Source organism: Gobio gobio, assembly GCF_949357685.1.
Source record: "Gobio gobio genome assembly, chromosome: 11".
Lineage (NCBI taxonomy): Eukaryota > Metazoa > Chordata > Actinopteri > Cypriniformes > Gobionidae > Gobio > Gobio gobio.
Genome location: NC_137104.1, coordinates 45,033,814 through 45,053,471, shown reverse-complemented (window position 1 = coordinate 45,053,471; position 19,658 = coordinate 45,033,814). Strand labels below are relative to the sequence as shown.

At 39.6% G+C, this 19,658-nt stretch overlaps 3 protein-coding genes across 3 annotated transcripts; all 3 read right to left on the bottom strand.

The window, feature by feature from the left end:
• Positions 1–1,038: 1,038 nt before the first annotated feature.
• Positions 1,039–3,217, bottom strand: LOC307133967 (keratin, type I cytoskeletal 13-like). Its single transcript, XM_079829371.1, has 7 exons — positions 2,686–3,217; positions 2,396–2,478; positions 2,154–2,310; positions 1,912–2,073; positions 1,692–1,817; positions 1,390–1,610; positions 1,039–1,232 (listed from the first exon to the last, which is right to left on the bottom strand). The coding sequence occupies exons 1-7, from the start codon at positions 3,151–3,153 to the stop codon at positions 1,109–1,111; spliced, it is 1,341 nt and encodes a 446-aa protein (XP_079685497.1). The 5' UTR covers positions 3,154–3,217; the 3' UTR covers positions 1,039–1,108.
• A 2,411-nt stretch (positions 3,218–5,628) lies between these two features.
• On the bottom strand, positions 5,629–7,653 carry LOC307133487 (keratin, type I cytoskeletal 50 kDa-like; the record flags this gene model as incomplete). Its single annotated transcript, XM_079828569.1, has 7 exons — positions 5,629–5,764; positions 5,898–6,118; positions 6,200–6,325; positions 6,420–6,581; positions 6,662–6,818; positions 6,904–6,986; positions 7,186–7,653. 7 exons carry the CDS (start codon positions 7,651–7,653, stop codon positions 5,629–5,631), a joined length of 1,353 nt encoding a protein of 450 aa, XP_079684695.1.
• Positions 7,654–15,623: 7,970 nt separating this feature from the next.
• On the bottom strand, positions 15,624–18,415 carry LOC307133966 (keratin, type I cytoskeletal 50 kDa-like). Its single transcript, XM_079829370.1, has 7 exons — positions 17,635–18,415; positions 17,438–17,520; positions 17,201–17,357; positions 16,952–17,113; positions 16,727–16,852; positions 16,420–16,640; positions 15,624–16,276 (listed from the first exon to the last, which is right to left on the bottom strand). The coding sequence occupies exons 1-7, from the start codon at positions 18,100–18,102 to the stop codon at positions 16,135–16,137; spliced, it is 1,359 nt and encodes a 452-aa protein (XP_079685496.1). The 5' UTR covers positions 18,103–18,415; the 3' UTR covers positions 15,624–16,134.
• Between the last annotated feature and the right edge of the window lie 1,243 nt (positions 18,416–19,658).

Below are 19,658 nucleotides of genomic sequence, written 5' to 3'. Positions count from 1 at the left end.
CCATATAAAGATAGTGGTTTCAGATAAAATGTATACTACATTTGGATGGTTTTGACTGCTGCGAGAGTAAAAAAGATTCAGAATGCAAATATGTTAAATATGATGGTCTCATTCGCGAACGATATTCATAATAATAACAACTACAACTCAATAATCATATACTTCCAGTAACGTTAGTTGAAGTTATATTCCCACAACATTTACCTTGCATCCAGATTAGCAATTTTACAAGGATGTGCACAAACGTGTATTGTGACATTCAACAATACTTGAATGTTTACTGTAATATTTAATTCTTGGGTAATGGCAGTGGTTTATTTATTTATTTAAAGTGGTGCTCCTAGCTCTCTTGGTGCCATAGACGAGATACCGTATTTGAATAACCATCTGTCAACTGTAAAATCACCCTTTACCCTTTCAAATCAGGCAAATAACTCAAAAGAGTGACTATGAAGTGTCAATAAGGCAGGTCAAGAATGAAAAGTGACAGGTGTTTTGAAGTGGTTTTAGAGAGTTGGTTGTCAGGTTGCAAGTGAAAAGGTGTGGCGTTGCTAGTGCTTGGCCCCCATGGCATAATAAAGTGTTGAATGACCTAATAGCACAGTCATTTGTCATGTTTCAGATTTTACCAGTCCCTTCACATAGTCATGATGCATAAATGCGTTCAAATGGTTGAGTGCGTGCCAGAGACAGAGAGAGATTGATATAGTTATTTTGATGGTCGGTTGTATATGTGAAACATTTAGCTTATGTTTGTAAATGGATATCTTTATAAAAAAGACATGTCCTTTGCAGCAAAGTGAACTTCAGCCTGATTTGATATTTAATGTATCGGCAGCTTTTTGACATTTTTGTACTGGTAATTGAGAACAGCCATGTAATTGGGTCTTTGAGTTAGCTGTATTCCCTTTTTTATACCACAACTAGGCAAATACTAGCTTATCAGTTTTTTTCATTTAAATTCCTTTTGCCTACATTTTCCCATTATGACACAATGTGATATCAAAACTAAAGAAAATAAGACAAACACAAGAAATTCACTGTTAGACCAGTTTATTGGTATTTTTGAAATCACTCTGAGGTTGAATGTTACTGCTCAAGAGCTCTTTTAAGACAGGACTTGGCTTGAAGCCTGGGAAGATGAGCTGACCACTTTGCCGTCCACCACCTCTTCCACAATGGTTACCACTTTGCGTGTAGTTGTGCTTGAGCTGGAGCTGGAGCTTGAGAGGCTGCAGAGGTAGAAACACATAAAATTACATTTCTGAAATGCTAGACAGATATTTCCATCCCGCTTTAATTTTGTTTGTTGCAATAAGTCACCACTGCTCACTCAAAATTTTTGACACCACTGTTTAATCTAAATGCTGTTCTTTAAAGATGTCACACCTAACAGACTCTCCATCCAGCAGTCTTCTGTACTCTGCAATCTCCATCTCCAGTCTGGTCTTGATGTCCAGAAGCATCTGATACTCTTGCCTTTGACGTTCCAGATCGGCACGAAGTTGCACCAGTTGCTCTTCCATGCTGGTCACCTGGAACTGGTAGCCGGACAACATGGAGGAATAGCGGTTCTGTGTGTCTTGCAAAGTGCCTTCCAACGACGCTTTCTGTAAGGGGGGAAGTGAATTATTCTATGTTCTACACAATGCGATGAGAAAACTTTAAGGGATTCATCTCTCCTTGCTTACCATACTGAGTTGTGACTGCAGCTCGATTTCAAGACTCTGGAGTGTGCGTTTAACCTCTGTGATTTCAGATCGGGATGTTTGAAGGGTTTCTGTGCTGACAACAACTTCCTTGTTAAGGGTTTCCGTCTATGAAAGACAATCCATAGCAAAGCAGTCAGGTAAGTGTGTTGTTGGTTTTGATTATAACGCTGCCCTCTCTTTAAAAACATCCGATTTTTACCTTGGTCTGGAACCAAGCCTCAAGATCCTTGCGATTCTTATTAGCAACTGCCTCGTAGTGCTCACGGATTTCAGCCATGATCTTTGACAGGTCTTCCTGTGGTGCTGCGTCAACTTCTACGTTGACCTGTCCACTCATCTGGGCACGTGCTGTCAAGAGTTCCTAAAAATGTAATAAACCACTGAGCATTTGCTTCATTTTAGAGCAATGACTTTTTTATCAAAGAGTGTGAACCAACTTACCTCCTCGTGGTTCTTCTTGAGGAAGATCAGCTCTTCTCTCAGCCCCTCAATCTGCATCTCCAGATCAGATCTGCTCATTGTCAGCTCATCCAGCACTCTTCTCAGCCCAGCAATATCTGCTTCCACAGACTGCCTCATGCTCAGCTCATTCTCATATCTGCACAAAAAAGTAACTGATATAAATGCTTTTGACTTTTTACAGATGTTGGAAGCACTGTTTGCTTGTATTGCTAGTCACTTACTTGACTCTGAAGTCATCTGCAGCCAGCTTGGCATTGTCAATGCTCAAGTAGATGCCTCCGTTTACACCAGTAGCATGCTGAATCTTCAAGAGGAAAAATGAATGAATAAAAAAAGTCCAATTAAGTTATCTCCTGAAGTTACATACTTGAGCAATACAGTATTTTTTCACATGCTTTGAATATATGCTTTGCAAATGAGGAAAGATGGGATAGTGAAAACTAGATAATTTTTATCTAAAGGTGGTTTAATGATTGACTTGACTGACATGTTTTATAGTTATGCCACGTACCTTGGCCTGGAGGTCAGTGATGGTAGCATAATAGGCGCTGTAGTCACGAGCAGTGGGGGACGTCTTGCTGTCCAGGAACTGGCGGATCTTCAGCTCAAGATCAGCATTGGCCTTCTCAAGGGTGCGCACCTTCTCCAGGTAGGTGGCCAGACGGTCATTGAGGTTTTGCATGGTGGCTTTCTCATTTGGAGAGACATCAACAGCATCAGCCAGGTTGAAACCAGAACCACCTCCGAAACCAGCACCACTTCCAAAGCCAGCACCACCTCCAAAGCCTGCACCACCTCCAGCAGAGAAGGAACGAGAAGCAGAGACACTGGAGATACGGACACCGCTTCCTCCTGCTCCCCCATACACGCTACCGGCACGCATGGCTGAGACACGTCCAGCTCCACCACCAGCGCCAGAGAAGCGAGAAGATCCTCCTGAGGACATGTAGCTGCGGGTGGAAGAAGAAGAAGACATCATTTTGAAGGAGTCTTGCTGTCGTTCTCTACTCTGGCTGGAGAATGAGCGAGCGGATGAGTGAGGAGAAGACGACCCCTGCTCCTTTTATGTGGACAAATGGGGGAGGGACTAGGTGGATGGATTGCCTAAGGGTGGGGAGTGTGAAACTATTTGCCCATTCCCCAAAGTAGCAGGCGTGGCTAAAGACAGGTTAACAGATTCACTTAAATTACTCAAAAATCCCTTAAGGTTTGACTCAAGCGTGAACCCATGGATTGACTGAAATATGTGGGGTTTTTTTTGTTGCTTTGTTTCGTTTAATCAACTAATTTCTTTCTACTTTTAATAAACCTTTTAATGTTTGCATTAGGAATGCACAGTATATTGGCCCTATCAGTACGATAAGTAAAATAGAGGAATATATTTAGATATATTCAAGAAATAATGATCATGGGACCCCACATTATATGTTGTTGGCCTATTGTTAAACACAAATTAAATAAAATGTTTACTCCATCGTTTTTTTGTGTGGGACAGAGGCATTTTATTTCTTGACTCTGTTATATTATTCTTTGCTGTACATACTGTAGGTATCATATTAGGCCAATTTTGAAAATGAATGTGATTTAAAATTTTTATTTGTTTCCACAGCACATATTGTTTGGTGTCATTTGAAGCATGTACAGTTGTGGACTTCCAAGGTGAGTGTATACTATACATGTACTGTATATAGTCCACTATATATATTTGTAATTTCACAAAATGTATATCATTACAAATCAGCGAATGTATTAATAATGTAAATGATCAGTTAGCAGGACTGACAAATTCCATTACCTAGTTTGCATGTTTCATATATAATATATATATATATATATATATATATATATATATATATATATATATATATATATATATATATATATATATATATATATATGTATATGTATATATATATATATATATATATATATATATATATATATATATATATATATATATATATATGTATATGTATATGTATTGCAGATTATACATTTAAACTATACAATTGTTGCTTAATGTCCTTACTGTTGTGTCCTTACTAACTGCCCTAAAAGCAGGTTTAGTTTGTCTGAAGTGGGTTTCGAGTGACCTGATATTACTCAGATTTGTTGTGAGGGGTTGAAATATTTTTATTTCAAATGGCAAATTGAAAGTTTTTATGTTGTATGTAACAAAGTTGTGCTGGGCAACTTTTAAATGTTTGGAATGTGGCGTGAATGTAATAATGTAAAGGTAAACACGGTCAGTCTCTAATATACAGTTTCATTAAAAAATATATATATATTTTATGAATTCCTAAAATTGTAGAACTAATTCTTGTATGGTGATTATTATATTTTGCTCTGAGTTCTGAGTGACCCGTATTATGTTATAGGTTAACCCTACTTTACACCTTTTGACCAACAGGAGGCAATGTCCAGGAACTACGCGGGGTCCCTCCCAGCATGCAAGTATGTTGCCATGTAACAAAAGGTACTTTACTGCACTGCAATTTCTGCAGGGACTGTCACCTGAGCAGTGTTTCCTGACTCTTTTCTGGTGGCACATTGTTGAATCAGTTTTATTTCATTAGGAAAATTGCGAAAATCGCCCTTTACCCTTTAAAGTCATCAGGCAAATAACTGCACATCTCAAAAGAGTGACAATGAAGTGTCAATGAGGCAGGTCAAGAATGCAAAGTGACTGGTGTTTTGAAGCGATAGAGAGTTGGTTGTCAGGTTGCAAGTGAACAGGCGGGTAGTGTAACGTATATTTGCATTGCTTCAATTGGCTTTGCTAGTGCTTGGCCCCCATGGCATAATAAAGTGTGAATGTCCTAACAACATAAGACTTAAAACTGGTTAATTGAGTTAAAGTAAGATAGACATCTTGCATTCCCCGCTAAACTTTTCTCAGACACGAGCTCTGTACATGTTCAGACATTTGTGGACGTTTTTCAATGCTGGTTTTACTGTCATTTGTCATGTTTCAGACTTCACATACTCAGTCCTGCATAAATGCGTTTAAATAGTTGAGTGTGTGCCAGAGAGATTGATTTAGTTATTTTGATGGCCTGTTGCATATGTGAAACAGTTTGCTTTTATTTGTAAATGGATACATTTATTAAAAAGACATGTCCTTTGCAGCAAAGTGAACTTCAGCCAGATTTGATGTATGTGATTTAATGTATCGGCAACTGTTTTTGTTATTTCAATTTTTGTACTGGTAACTGAGAAAATCCATGTAATTGGGTCTTTGAGTTAGCTGTTATTCCTGTTTTTTCCTATTCTATTGTTTTATACCACTACTAGGCTAATACTAGCTGATCTGTTTTTTTTATTATTATTTAAATGCCCCTTGCCTACATTTTCACATTATGAGACAATGTGATATCAAAATAAGACAAACGCAAGAATTTCACATTTAGACCACTTTATTGGTATTTTTCACTCTGAGGTGGATTGTTGCTGCTCAAGAGCTCTTTTGAGACATGACCTGGCTTGTAGCCTGGGAAGATGAGCTGACCACTTTGCCATCCACCACCTCTTCCACAATGGTTACCACTTTGCGTGTAGTTGTGCTTGAGCTGGAGCTGGAGCTTGAGAGGCTGCAGAGGTAGAAACACATACAATTACATTTCTGAAATGCTAGACAGATTAAGTCACCACTGCTCACTGAAAAATGTTGACACCACTGTTTAATCTAAATGCTATAGAGATGTTGAGTTGTAGATGTCACACCTAACAGACTCTCCATCCAGCAGTCTTCTGTACTCTGCAATCTCCATCTCCAGTCTGGTCTTGATGTCCAGAAGCATCTGATACTCTTGCCTTTGACGTTCCAGATCGGCACGAAGTTGCACCAGTTGCTCTTCCATGCTGGTCACCTGGAACTGGTAGCCGGACAACATGGAGGAATAGCGGTTCTGTGTGTCTTGCAAAGTGCCTTCCAACGACGCTTTCTGTAAGGGGGGAAGTGAATTATTCTATGTTCTACACAATGCGATGAGAAAACTTTAAGGGATTCATCTCTCCTTGCTTACCATACTGAGTTGTGACTGCAGCTCGATTTCAAGACTCTGGAGTGTGCGTTTAACCTCTGTGATTTCAGATCGGGATGTTTGAATGGTTTCTGTGCTGACAACAACTTCCTTGTTAAGGGTTTCCGTCTATGAAAGACAATCCATAGCAAAGCAGTCAGATAAGTGTTTTGTTGGTTTTGATTATAACGCTGCCCTTTCTTTAAAAACATCCGATTTTTACCTTGGCCTGGAACCAAGCCTCAAGATCCTTGCGATTCTTATTAGCAACTGCCTCGTAGTGCTCACGGATTTCAGCCATGATCTTTGACAGGTCTTCCTGTGGTGCTGCGTCAACTTCTACGTTGACCTGTCCACTCATCTGGGCACGTGCTGTCAAGAGTTCCTAAAAATGTAATAAACCACTGAGCATTTGCTTCATTTTAGAGGAATTACTTATTTATCAATTAGTGTGAACCAACTTACCTCCTCGTGGTTCTTCTTGAGGAAGATCAGCTCTTCTCTCAGACCCTCAACCTGCATCTCCAGATCAGATCTGCTCATTGTCAGCTCATCCAGCACCCTTCTCAGCCCAGCAATATCTGCCTCCACAGACTGCCTCATGCTCAGCTCATTCTCATATCTGCTTAAAAAAGTAACTGATATAAAGGCTTTTGACCTTTTACAGATGTTGGAAGCACTGTTTGCTTGTATTGCTAGTCACTTACTTGACTCTGAAGTCATCTGCAGCCAGCTTGGCATTGTCAATGCTCAAGTAGATGCCTCCGTTTACACCAGTAGCATGCTGAATCTTCAAGAGGAAAAATTCATGAATAAAAAAAGTCAAATTGAGTTATCTCCTACGCATGTGCGAAATATGGTATTTTCACATGCTTTGAATATGTGCTTTGCAAATGAGGAAAGTTTGGATAGTGAAAACTAGATCATTGTCATCTGAATGTGGTTTAATGATTGACTTGACTGACATGTTTTATAGTTATGCCACATACCTTGGCCTGGAGGTCAGTGATGGTAGCATAATAGGCGCTGTAGTCACGAGCAGTGGGGGACGTCTTGCTGTCCAGGAACTGGCGGATCTTCAGCTCAAGATCAGCATTGGCCTTCTCAAGGGTGCGCACCTTCTCCAGGTAGGTGGCCAGACGGTCATTGAGGTTTTGCATGGTGGCTTTCTCATTTGCAGAGACATCAACAGCATCAGCCAGGTTGAAACCAGAACCACCTCCGAAACCAGCACCACCTCCAAAGCCAGCACCACCTCCAAAGCCAGCACCACCTCCAGCAGAGAAGGAACAAGAAGCAGAGGCACTGGAGATACGGACACCGCTTCCTCCTGCTCCCCCATACACGCTACCGGCACGCATGGCTGAGACACGACCAGCTCCACCACCAGCGCTAGAGAAGCGAGAAGATCCTCCTGAGGACATGTAGCTGCGGGTGGAAGAAGAAGAAGACATCATTTAGAAGGAGTGTTGCTGTCGTTCTCTACTCTGGCTGGAGAATGAGCGAGCGGATGAGTGAGGAGAAGACGACCCCTGCTCCTTTTATGTGGACAAATGGGGGAGGGACTAGGTGGATGGATTGCCTAAGGGTGGGGAGTGTGAAACTATTTGCCCATTCCCCAAGGTAGCAGGCGTGGTAGAAGACAGGTTAACAGTTTCACTTAAATTACTCAAAAATTCCTTAAGGTTTGACTCTTGACAAGCATGAAATCATGGATTGACTGAAATATGTTTTTTTGTTTTGTTAAATTAACTAATTTCTTCTACTTTAAAGGCACAATATGCAAGATTTTTGGATTAAAATATCCAAAACCACTAGAACAGTGTTATATATTTGGTTGACTTGTGTTCTTACATTATCCCAAATGTTTCCAAGAATGTTTAAATCCAGAGAATTGTGTCCATGCGTCTCCAATCAATGACATAACCGCGTTACCCTCGATTTCTGGTTTTATTTTGTAGAAACCATGGAAACACCAAAGACACTTTAATATATTATGTGTTTTATTAGACAGGTGAGCAACTGTTTGGATTAATAAATCGACAGAAAACTGATCATTTGTTTTATAGCTCAACACACAGTTAGTCTTATTGTTGAAATCTCATTGTCATGATTTACCGTGAGTACCATGTTTACCCATGCCTAATATCGGTCTAGCTTACTGCAATGCAACAAGTGCCTCATAGTAGCCGGCGAGCGTACTAGGGTTGCCAACTTCTGGAAAAGAAAATAAGGGACAATTGCGGTTCTTTATAGGAAAATAAGGGACACTCAAAATATTTGTACTGTACCACACAGTGTATGCAATTTCAGTATCTGCAGTTAAGTGTGTGTATAAAAGATTCACAGGGATGTAAAAATCGCTTTAGAAAGATGGCAGCATCATTATTTTATTTTTACACAGAGATTGGCAGGTCTATTAGGTACATCTGTTGACTTTAGCAATCTTTGTTGCAGTATTTGCCAGTGGTGACAGTTCAAAAATTGGAAAAAGCACTTGTGTTTTTTTATTAAAGTTTGCGTGCCTGTAACTCATTTTGAAGATACCTTAATATCCTTTTAGATTCTAATTCTTGAAGCACTTTTTACTTTTGGTTTCTTAATTTTTAAGGCCCAATAATTTCCAGAGATATAGAGATACAGAGATCTCACTGTGGCTTCATGAGTAAATTGGTTCACATTTTCAATGGTCACACATTTTCTGAACAACAAATAATGTTGAAACTAGAAATGTATCTGGTTTTTCAACACAATTGAACATTCCTGTCTAAGTGCCATCAATACCATTTTTCCCATATTGTGCCTGTAACTCTAAAAAATATTAAATGTATCTATATATCCTTCTACATTCTCATTCTTAATAAACCTTTCTTTTGTAACCTTAATTTTAAAGGCCCTATATGGTTCAGTCCCTTAGATAAAATCTGGCTCCATGCTCAAATGATTGAATATTTATTTTTTACACATAGGGATATTAAATATCATCAACCTCTATTCAAAAGGATAAACTTCAACGTTTTTTTTTTTTTTTTTGGTCAGGAAGATACATAGATGGCATAAAATTTGAAAGCATAATAACTGAACGTCTTTGAAATTTCAGCCAATAAATGTTTTCTTAAACAATGGCACTTAAAATGTTTAACAAAATTTTGTTGCAACCATGTATGAATAAATAAAAATTCATATTTTTCAATTAAAGAGAACTTAGAGGATTAGTATGGGATGCTTTTGGTGCTTGAGGTTTTATTGGCTATTTTGTGTTTAAATAATGAGGTTAAGAATATGCTACAAGTTACTTAAATATATATTTTTTTCTCCCTCAGGGAGAGTGCATGTTTTCTTGCATTCCATATTATACGGAACGGTTGGCAGCCCTAGAGCGAACGCACAGAGAAGCATTATAACATAACTTTCAACACACTCAAATAACGTATCAAATATGATAAAACAGCGCTTCATATGCATGACCGGAAGAAGCGGAAGTGGTCGTCTGCGGCATAATAAAAGCTCTGCGAAATCCAGGCGTCATCAAGCTACACCTTTGTTTTGAATAAGTCACCTCTAGCGGCTAAAGATTACATATTGTGGCTTTAATAAACCTTTTAATGTTTGCATTAGGAATGCACAATATATTGGCCCTATCAGTACGATAAGTAAATTAGAATATATTTAGATATATTCAAGATATAGTGATAATGAGACCCCACATTATTTGGCCTACTGTTAAACACAAATTTAAAAAATGTACCAAGATATTTTTGTGTGGGACTCAGGCATTTTATTTCTTGATTCTTATATTATTCGGTTCTGTACATACAATAGGTATCTATAATTTATTTATTCCAGTGGTTCATAATAGGCCAATTTGAAAATGATTTTGGGGTAAAAGTTTTATTTGTTTCCACAGCACATATTGTTTGGTGTCATTTGAAGCATGTACAAATGTGGACTTCCAAGGTGAGTGTATACACACACACACACACACACACACACACACACACACACACACACACACACACACACACACACACACACACACACACACACACACACACACACACACACACACACACACACACACACACACACACACACACACACACATATATATTGTCTGAGGTGGGTGACCTGATATTAATCAGATTTGTTGCGAGGGGTTGGAATGTTTTTTATTTCAAATGGCAAATTGAAAGTTTTTATGTTGTATGTAACAAAGTTGTGCTGGGCAACTTTTAAATGTTTGAAATGTGGCATGAATGTAATAATGTAAAGCTAAACACGGTCAGTCTCTAATATACAGTAGTTTCATTCTAAAGAAATTATTCATTATACAAATTCCTAATATAGTAGAACTAATTCTTACGTGGTGATTATTATATTTTCAGTTCTGAGTGACCCATATTATGTTATAGGTACAGAGTTAACCCTATTATAAACCATTTGACCACCCTATGCAATGTCCAGGAACTATGCAGGGTCCCTCCCGGCATGCAAGTATGTTGTCGTGTAACAAAAGGGACTTTACTGCACTGAAATTGCTGCAGGTACTGTCACCTGAGCATTGTTTCCTGACTCCATTTCTGGAGGCACATTGTTGAATCAGGTTTGTTTAATTAGGAACATTTTGAAAATGTTGGTGATGGCCTAGAGCTACCTGCGGTTATGTCCTTTGCTCAAGGCCACACGGGTGATGACCCTTTAGGGTTTGACCCTGCAACATTTTTCAGGTTTAGTCAGTTCAGTGGTATAGCTGACAGTGCCGTCTTCAAGGCGGTGCAACCAGTGTGACCGCACCGGGCCCCGTGCTTGAGGGGGGGCCCTGCAGTGAACGGACTGAGGGGAATGGACCATGCTTGGGACGGCCCTGATTGCTAACATACTTATGGCTTTTATTAGCAAACCGTTTTGAATACTCTTCACTTTAATCTATCCTGACTTTGATCAGGAATGGTCTGTTGATTACCTGATTTGTGAGAATCAGATAAACTTTGTAGTAGGTATTGTATTGTAGTAGGCTAATACATTTGAAAAGTAGATGATGGAAAATACAATAATCAACAGCAGAACAATTGTAATAATTGAACTCTGCATGCCCCAGGGAGTCTAGAGCAGATGCTAGTGGATTGATGGTGTCTAGATTACACCTTCAAAAACTGTGCGAAATCTGGGAGTATTGCTTGACTCCACGTTATCTTTCGACTCACATATTGGTCAGACAGTTAAGTCATGCTTTTTTCACCTGCGAAATATTGTTTGTATCCGTCGATCCCTCAACTTTAACGATGCTGAAACTGTTATTCACGCTTTTATAACCTCCAGATTAGACTACTGTAACGCCTTATACAGCGGCTTACCAACTAAGGCCATACATCGCCTCCAAATGGTGTAAAACTCTGCTGCTCGAGCCCTAACATTTAATAAAAAATCCGTACACATCACTCCCATCCTCAACCAACTTCACTGGCTTCCTGTGGCCAGTCGCATCAAGTTTAAACTGTTAGTTTTAGTCTATAATGCCAGTCCTGGCCCTGCACCACAATATCTTGCTGATTTAGTTCAACCATATGTTCCTGCCCGGACCCTCAGATTCAGAAATGAAAACCTGCTTGTCGTACCCAAGTTTAAACACTCTACTGTGGGAGGAAGGGCTTTTAGTGTTATTGGCCCTAAATTATGGAATAAGCTGCCCTCGACTATCCGTAACGCACCTACTCTCTCTCACCGCCTCTGCCTTCAAGTGATCTCACACCTCTTCATGTTACACTACATGACTAGTTACTGGTAATTGTTCTTTTGATTCTATAACTTCTTTGTTGTTGTTGGAGTTATTTGTTGTACACCTGCTTGTTTATTTGCTATAATGAACAAGCTGACTGTCTGATTGTAATTGATTGTACTCTTGTACTCCATTGTGAAGCGACCTTGGGTTCTTGAAAGGCGCTATAAAAAATAAACATATTATTATTATTATTATTATGCATGATTTAGAGTAGACGCTCAGAGAATGGTGACAAAGACATATGCAAGTTTATTTTTTAACACTCTAAAGGCCGCTACATACTCCGCAAGAAGAGAGAAAAAAGTTCTCGCTCCCAGGGCAGCGAGAACAAAATTACGTCATTTTGTTCTCGGAGCCCTGGTTTGGGAAATCTCGCAGCTCGTTCTCGACACATCTTCTGAGCAGAACTTTTTTCTTGTGGGTGTCCGAGAACTAGTGTGTGATTGGTCAAAATTGTAAAGTGGGCGGGGTTAATGCGGAGAAACGGAGATGTTCTACACCTGCTTTTCTCGTGAAGTATGAATGTCCTGGCCAGAACGATCTTTGTTCTTGCCACCTCGAGAAAACGAACAAATTTCTTTCTTCTTGCAGAGTATGTTCCAAGCTTTAAGCAGGGGTGTCCAACCCTGGTCCTGGAGAGCTACCACCCTGCACATTTTAGCTCCAACCTCAATCAAACACACCTGAACCAGCTAATCATGGTGTCCAGGGTGCTAGATCATTACACACAGGTGTGTTGGAGTAGGGTTGTAACTGAAATCTGCAGGACGGTAGCTCTCCAGGAGTAGGGTTGGACACCCTTGCTCTAAAGCATTGCTTAGATGCAGCATTAGGTCCTGTGAGACTTTTGTCATCCAATTCATTCATTGATATACTTAAAGGCAGTGGCGGTTCTACATTGAATTGCACCCTGGGCAAGACCTCCTTCGAGCGCTATCCTATTGGCTGTTTATCGTTGCAAATATTTACGCCTTATTCTGCATGACCACATTGTATATCCCTTATCATACCCAGGAATGTAGGCAGGTTTATAATCACTGAGATCCCAAATGTGAGGTAGTTAGGGGGGTTCGGGGGCTTGCTCCCCAGAGAAAAGTTTTATTTCTGTGATCTACATATGTGCAATTTAAGATGTTCTGAAGGCCAAAAAAATTGATAACAATAGCTTGAAAACCATGTCAGTGGGCAGACATTTTCATTTTCATCATTGAAGAAAGTAGTAAACATATGGTTGACTGATTTTTATATGTTTTATTAATCATTTTTGTAGACACGTTGATGTACTGAAGGCTACCAGGAAAGCTAGGTAACTAAGTTTATTAAATTAATTCACAATATGCACACATTCATTACTAATCTTAAGCCCAATACAGGCTGAAAAAACTGAGCTTTTTTTATTTACTGAATGCTACAAATTAATTTATAATGTACACATTCATTATTAATCTTGCCTAATCTGGCTTTGTTAGTATTTGTTAGTTTGTTAATATTTCTTTGTTTGTTAATTACATTATGAATCACATTACATAGGCCTATTTTCAATTAAAAATGGTGAAATTAGACAAAAGTTTATCCATTTGGCTGAATATTTTTGTAATTTTGCAAACATTTCTGACTTGAATAAGGAGATCAAATATGAAATGTGTCGAGACACACTGCTAAAATTCGCACCTCATCAGCTTCTGTGTGAACATAAAACCTGCCTACTCTGATTTGATTGACGGGTGGTGACAGACCAATGAGGCTCAGATGAACACACACCACTACTTCTGGGAGATACCCAGAGGTTAACTGTTCCCCGCGCCCCCTCCCCCCTTCTCTCACACACACACACACACAACCAAAGTGCACGGCACCTTCTCAGCAAGCAGGGGCGTCTGAAGCTGCAGTCTGTGCAAGAGGGCGTCAATTTACCAATTCCCCATTCAGTGAAATGATAGATAGAAAACCGCTTTGTGGCGCAGAGGATTTTTTTTTTTTTAACTGCTCATGCCGCCCCCCATGTGTCATGAAAAAATGCCGCCCCGGGCGACTGCCCGGTTCGTCCGTGCCCAAAACTGCTACTGCTTAAAGGAACACTCCACTTTTTTTGAAAATAGGCTCATTTTCCAACTCCCCTAGAGTCAAACAGTTGAGTTTTACCGTTTTCGAATCCATTCAGCTGATCTCCGGGTCTGGCGGTAGCACTTATAGCATAGCTTAGCATAGATCATTGAATCTGATTAGACCGTTAGCATCTCGCTAAAAAAAATGACCAAAGTTGTGATATTTTTCCTATTTAAAACTTGACTCTTCTGTAGTTTCATCGTGTAGGCTACTAAGACTGACGGAAAATGAAAAGTTGCGATTTTCTTGAACTATATTCTCATTCCTGCGTAATAATCAAGGAACTTTTCTGCCATACCATGAGTGCAGCAGCGCAATGATATTACACAGCACCTGAAAATAGGCTAACTTCCGCCAGACCCGGAGATCGGCTGAATGGATTCAAAAACGGTAAAACTCAACTGTTTAAGTTTAGGAGAATTGGAAAATGAGCCTATTTTCAAAAAAAAGTGGAGTGTTCCTTTAAGGGTTCGTACAGTCATGAAAAACATGGAAAAGTCATGACATTTTTATATAACAATTTCCAGGCCTGGAACAGTATTGTAAAATTACAAGTCATGGAAGTTTTTTGTCTGGCTATCACCAGAACAAGCTTTGATTGAGCAATTTAAAATTGAACATTGGTCTGGGGAGTCTGCTATGTATTTTCTACTGCACAAGAGGCATGATAAACGAGCATAAATTAAATGACTCTGTACGCAATTGGATAGTCCTTCAACCAATCAGACGACAAGAGGCGTGATAAACGAGCATAATTCAAATGACTCTGTACGCAATTGGATAGTCCTTCAACCAATCAGACCACTAGAGGCGTGATCAACGGGCAACAACCCACCGCTTCTCTATCCGTCATCCAGTTAAACCCGCCAATAGCGCGCCAGGTGGATAAGCCAGTCTGTGATTGGTTCCCGCAAAAGTGTAACAGAAGCAGTAGAAATGAATGTACAGGTTTCCAGACTGAGCTGCAGGGCGAAATCAAATCACCGGCAGATCAGGCTGGGTTTACCCAGTCTAGGAAGTTTTGTTATTGCTCATAGTTTTACTCATCCCAGTAGGTTTCATGCTTACAGTTAAGACTATCCAGTGTTCATTTTATAAAAATGTTGTAGTTTTTATGAATACTAGGCCTAATGTTAGACCTACCAAAAAAACATACTTTTATTTGTATCATTATTATATTGTATTTATTTGTGCTACTGCTTATAAATTAATTGTTCTTATTTTACTGACTGTTTAGTGAATTTGATTCAAAATTTGAAATCAAGCTTTCTTGTGCCGCGTGTAAGCTATTGCGTAAAAAATTACCACATTGTAAAAACACAAATACGTAGTGAGATAATTGTGAAGCTCCCCCAATTCCATCAACGTCTCCATTTACTTTTATACTGAAGCATAGGAGCGTCGTCTGGAGTATTGATATGTGCAGTATTGTAATGCAGTGTCAAGAGTAAGGTAATAGAGAGAAGAGAAGAATAGAGTTTTTTAAGATGTGTGCCTTATTTGGACAAAAGTAGAGGGATTATATACATATATTTCACCTCTCACTTTAACTCTAAAAATGTTTATTCATGTAATTATAAACATCAGAGAAAAGAAAAGTGATGTTCATTAGTATGGGCACTAAGTCTGAATTGGGTGGAATAATGTATTGATGTGGCTTCTTTGAAGTACTTAATAAAACATCTTAATGAACAGTTACATTTTGAAAATTAAAATTTTGAAAAACAAAAAAATAGTCAGGAAATGCATGCAATGTGTTTGGGTCTTTGAGCAAGCAGCCACCTTATTTTGTCTAATTCAATTTTTTTATGTACTAACAGTTTTTACTTTGGCTGGTAATTATTGATTTTAATTGAAAAGACTTCTGCCTAATTATCATGTTTGACTGGGATTTGATTATGAAAAGTTTAAAACAGCATGTAGTTCCTGAGCAGTCTTTAGTTTAATAGATGATTTCATGCAAGGTGCAAAAGACAACAGAACAAGACAAATAGTTATGCCCAGTTAGACCAGTTTATTGGCTTTTTATCACTCTGGTGTTGATAGCTTTTGCTCAAGAGATCTTTTGAGACACGACCTGGCTTGTAGCCTGGGAAGATGAGCTGACCACTTTGCCGTCCACCACCTCTTCCACAATGGTTACCACTTTGCGTGTAGTTGAGGTTGAGGTTTTGCTTGTGCTTGTGCTTGAGGAACTGCAGATATAGAAAACAAAGAATATTAAATTGATGATTACAAATTACTCATTAAACTTATTTTACTTATTAAAAAATAAAACATTAATGTTAAATCTAAATGCTTTTTAAAAAAAAAGAGATTTTGTGCAGTTGTGTCTCACCTAACAGCCTCTCCATCCAGCAGTCTTCTGTACTCTGCAATCTCCATCTCCAGTCTGGCCTTGATGTCCAGAAGCATCTGATACTCTTGCCTTTGACGTTCCAGATCGGCACGAAGTTGCACCAGTTGTTCTTCCATGCTGGTCACCTGGAACTGGTAGCTGGACAACATGGAGGAATAGCGGTTCTGTGTGTCTTGCAAAGTGCCTTCCAACGACGCTTTCTGTTGGGGGAAGGGAATTATTATATACATTGTGATGACAACAAACGACCTTTCCAAGAATCCTTTGTTTGTCTGTGCTTGCTTACCATGCTGAGTTGTGACTGCAGCTCGATTTGAAGACTTTGGAGTGTGCGTTTAAGCTCAGTGATTTCTGATCTGGACGTTTGGATAGTTTCTGTGCTTACAACAACTTCTTTGTTGATGGATTCACTCTATGAGAGGCAGTCAAAAGAAAAGCAGTCAGATACGTCTTTTGTTGGTTTTGATTACAATCTTTCTTTGCAATCTTTACAGAATAAATCTGATTTTACCTTGGCCTGGAACCAAGCCTCAAGTTCTTTGCGGTTCTTGGTAGCAACTGCCTCGTAGTGTTCACGGATTTCAGCCATGACCTTTGACAGGTCTTCCTGTGGTGCTGCGTCAACTTCTACATTGACCTGTCCGGTCATCTGGGCACGCGCTGCCAAGAGTTCCTAAAAATGCGATTAACAAACCACTAAGCATTTGTCTGAGCCACATATCAAGAGGAGCTGTTGAGTGTGAACCAAGCACCAACTTACCTCCTCGTGGTTCTTCTTGAGGAAGATCAGCTCTTCTCTCAGCCCCTCAATCTGCATCTCCAGATCAGATCTGCTCATTGTCAGCTCATCCAGCACCCTTCTCAGCCCAGCAATATCTGCTTCCACAGACTGCCTCATGCTCAGCTCATTCTCATATCTGCAAAATTATAAAAATAGGTTTTGGATTTGTTATAGATGTTGGAAGTGCTTTTTTAAGTCTTTAAGTAATGGACTTACTTGACTCTGAAGTCATCTGCAGCCAGCTGGGCATTGTCAGTGCTGAGGTAGATGCCTCCGTTTACACCAGTGGCTTGCAGAATCTTTAGGGGCACAGAATGAAGATGCATAAAAGGTCAAAAATGCAATATTTTTCACATGCTTTGAATATATTTTTGCATACATAGAATGGTGGGATACAAGGATATTAATTGTACCTTGGCCTGGAGGTCAGTGATGGTAGCATAATAGGCGCTGTAGTCACGAGCAGTGGGGGACGCCTTGCCGTCCAGGAACTGGCGGATCTTCAGCTCAAGATCAGCATTGGCCTTCTCAAGGGTGCGCACCTTCTCCAGGTAGGTGGCCAGACGGTCATTGAGGTTTTGCATGGTGGCTTTCTCATTTGGAGAGACTTCAACAGCATCAGCCAGGTTGAAACCAGAACCACCTCCGAAACCAGCACCACCTCCAAAGCCAGCACCACCTCCAAAGCCTGCACCACCTCCAGCAGAGAAGGAACGAGAAGCAGAGGCACTGGAGATACGGACACCGCTTCCTCCTGCTCCCCCATACACGCTACCGGCACGCATGGCTGAGATACGTCCAGCTCCGCCACCAGAGACTGATAAGCGAGAAGATCCTCCTGAGGACATGTAGCTGCGGGTGGAAGAAGAAGAAGACATCATTTTGAAGGAGTCTTGCTGTCGTTTTCTGCTCTGACTGGAGAATGAGCGAGCGGATGAGTGAGGAGACGACGACCCTTAATCCTTTTATGTTGACAAATAAGGGGAGGGACTGTGAAGATTGCCCGAGGTGGTAGAGAGTGAAACCATTTCACAGTTCCTCGAAGCAGCAGGTGTGGCCGATAACAGGTTTGATTGGTATGTTATCATAATAGTTTCACATTTCCTTAGAAGAAATAAGTTCGTTGAGTTCAGCTGTCAGTCCTTGTCAATCTTCACACTTCTGTGCTCGCATGTACTGTTTCTTTTCGTCTCTGCCAAATATTTGATTTATTACTTAACCTCATGTCGTTTCAAACCCATAAGAATTTTGTTTATCTTCAGAACACAAATGAAGATCTTTTTGATCAAATCTAAGATTTCTGTCCCTCCATTGGCAGCTACGCAACTGATACTTTGACGCTTCAGAAAGTTCATAAAGAGATCGTAAAACTAATCCATATGAATTGAGTGGTTTAGTAAACATTTTCTGAAGAGACTCGATCACTTAATATGATAAATAGATTTAATTTAGGCTTTTTTTCACATTTAAACATTGATCATAAAACATAAACAGAAGCTCTACGTTATCTGCTTTACGCGCAAGAACAAACCTCTTGTGGAAGCACAAACGTGCTGCATAACACGCGAATGAACCTCATTGGTTCTTGAGGAAGATCAAATATGCTGCGTAACACACGCGAATGAACCTCATTGGTTCTTGAGGAAGATCAAATATGCTGCGTAACACACGCGAATGAACATCATTGGTTATCGCAGAAGCTCAAACGTGCTGCGTAACATACGAGAATGAACCTCATTGGTTCTCGCACGTCAAGCTAACATGTTTGAGCTTCCGTTTACCACAACTGATGTGTGAGCTGATGAAATTTTATATGTCTATAAAAGCCTAAATTCAATCTGTTCATCATATAAAGTGATTGTGTCTCTTCAGAAAATTCTGTACTAAACCGCCAATGGATTAGTTTTACGATCTCTTTATGATCTCTCTATAAGTAGCTGTCTATGGAGGGAGATTTCCTCAAAACATCTTCATTTTTGTTCGAAAGATGAATGGAAGTCTTACAGTTTGGAAACACATGAGGGTGAGTAATTAATTAAATAATGTTCATTTTTGGGTAAACGAACTATCCCTTTAATAGGCACTGGTGATAGTACTCAAATACGTTGTAGGTAGATACATATTTTTTATGCAGAATTCAAGAGATTAAAATTAATGGATTGCTAGATTCATTAGATGCACCTTTTTAAATTTTAAATTACATTAAATTTAAAACCGTAGAAAATGTTGGTCAACTGCACTTAACAAGTTCTCAGCCTTATCTCAAAAACTTTTCAACAGTTAATCGAGATCATTCAGAACCCACCTCAGGCAAGATAAACCTGTTTTATCCACTGAATGTGTCAGGTCTTAACATTAAATCAAAAAGTGTAGGGGTGAGCGGGGTTAGTTATAACACACATGGTTTAACACTTTCCACACGTGCCAGCATGACCAA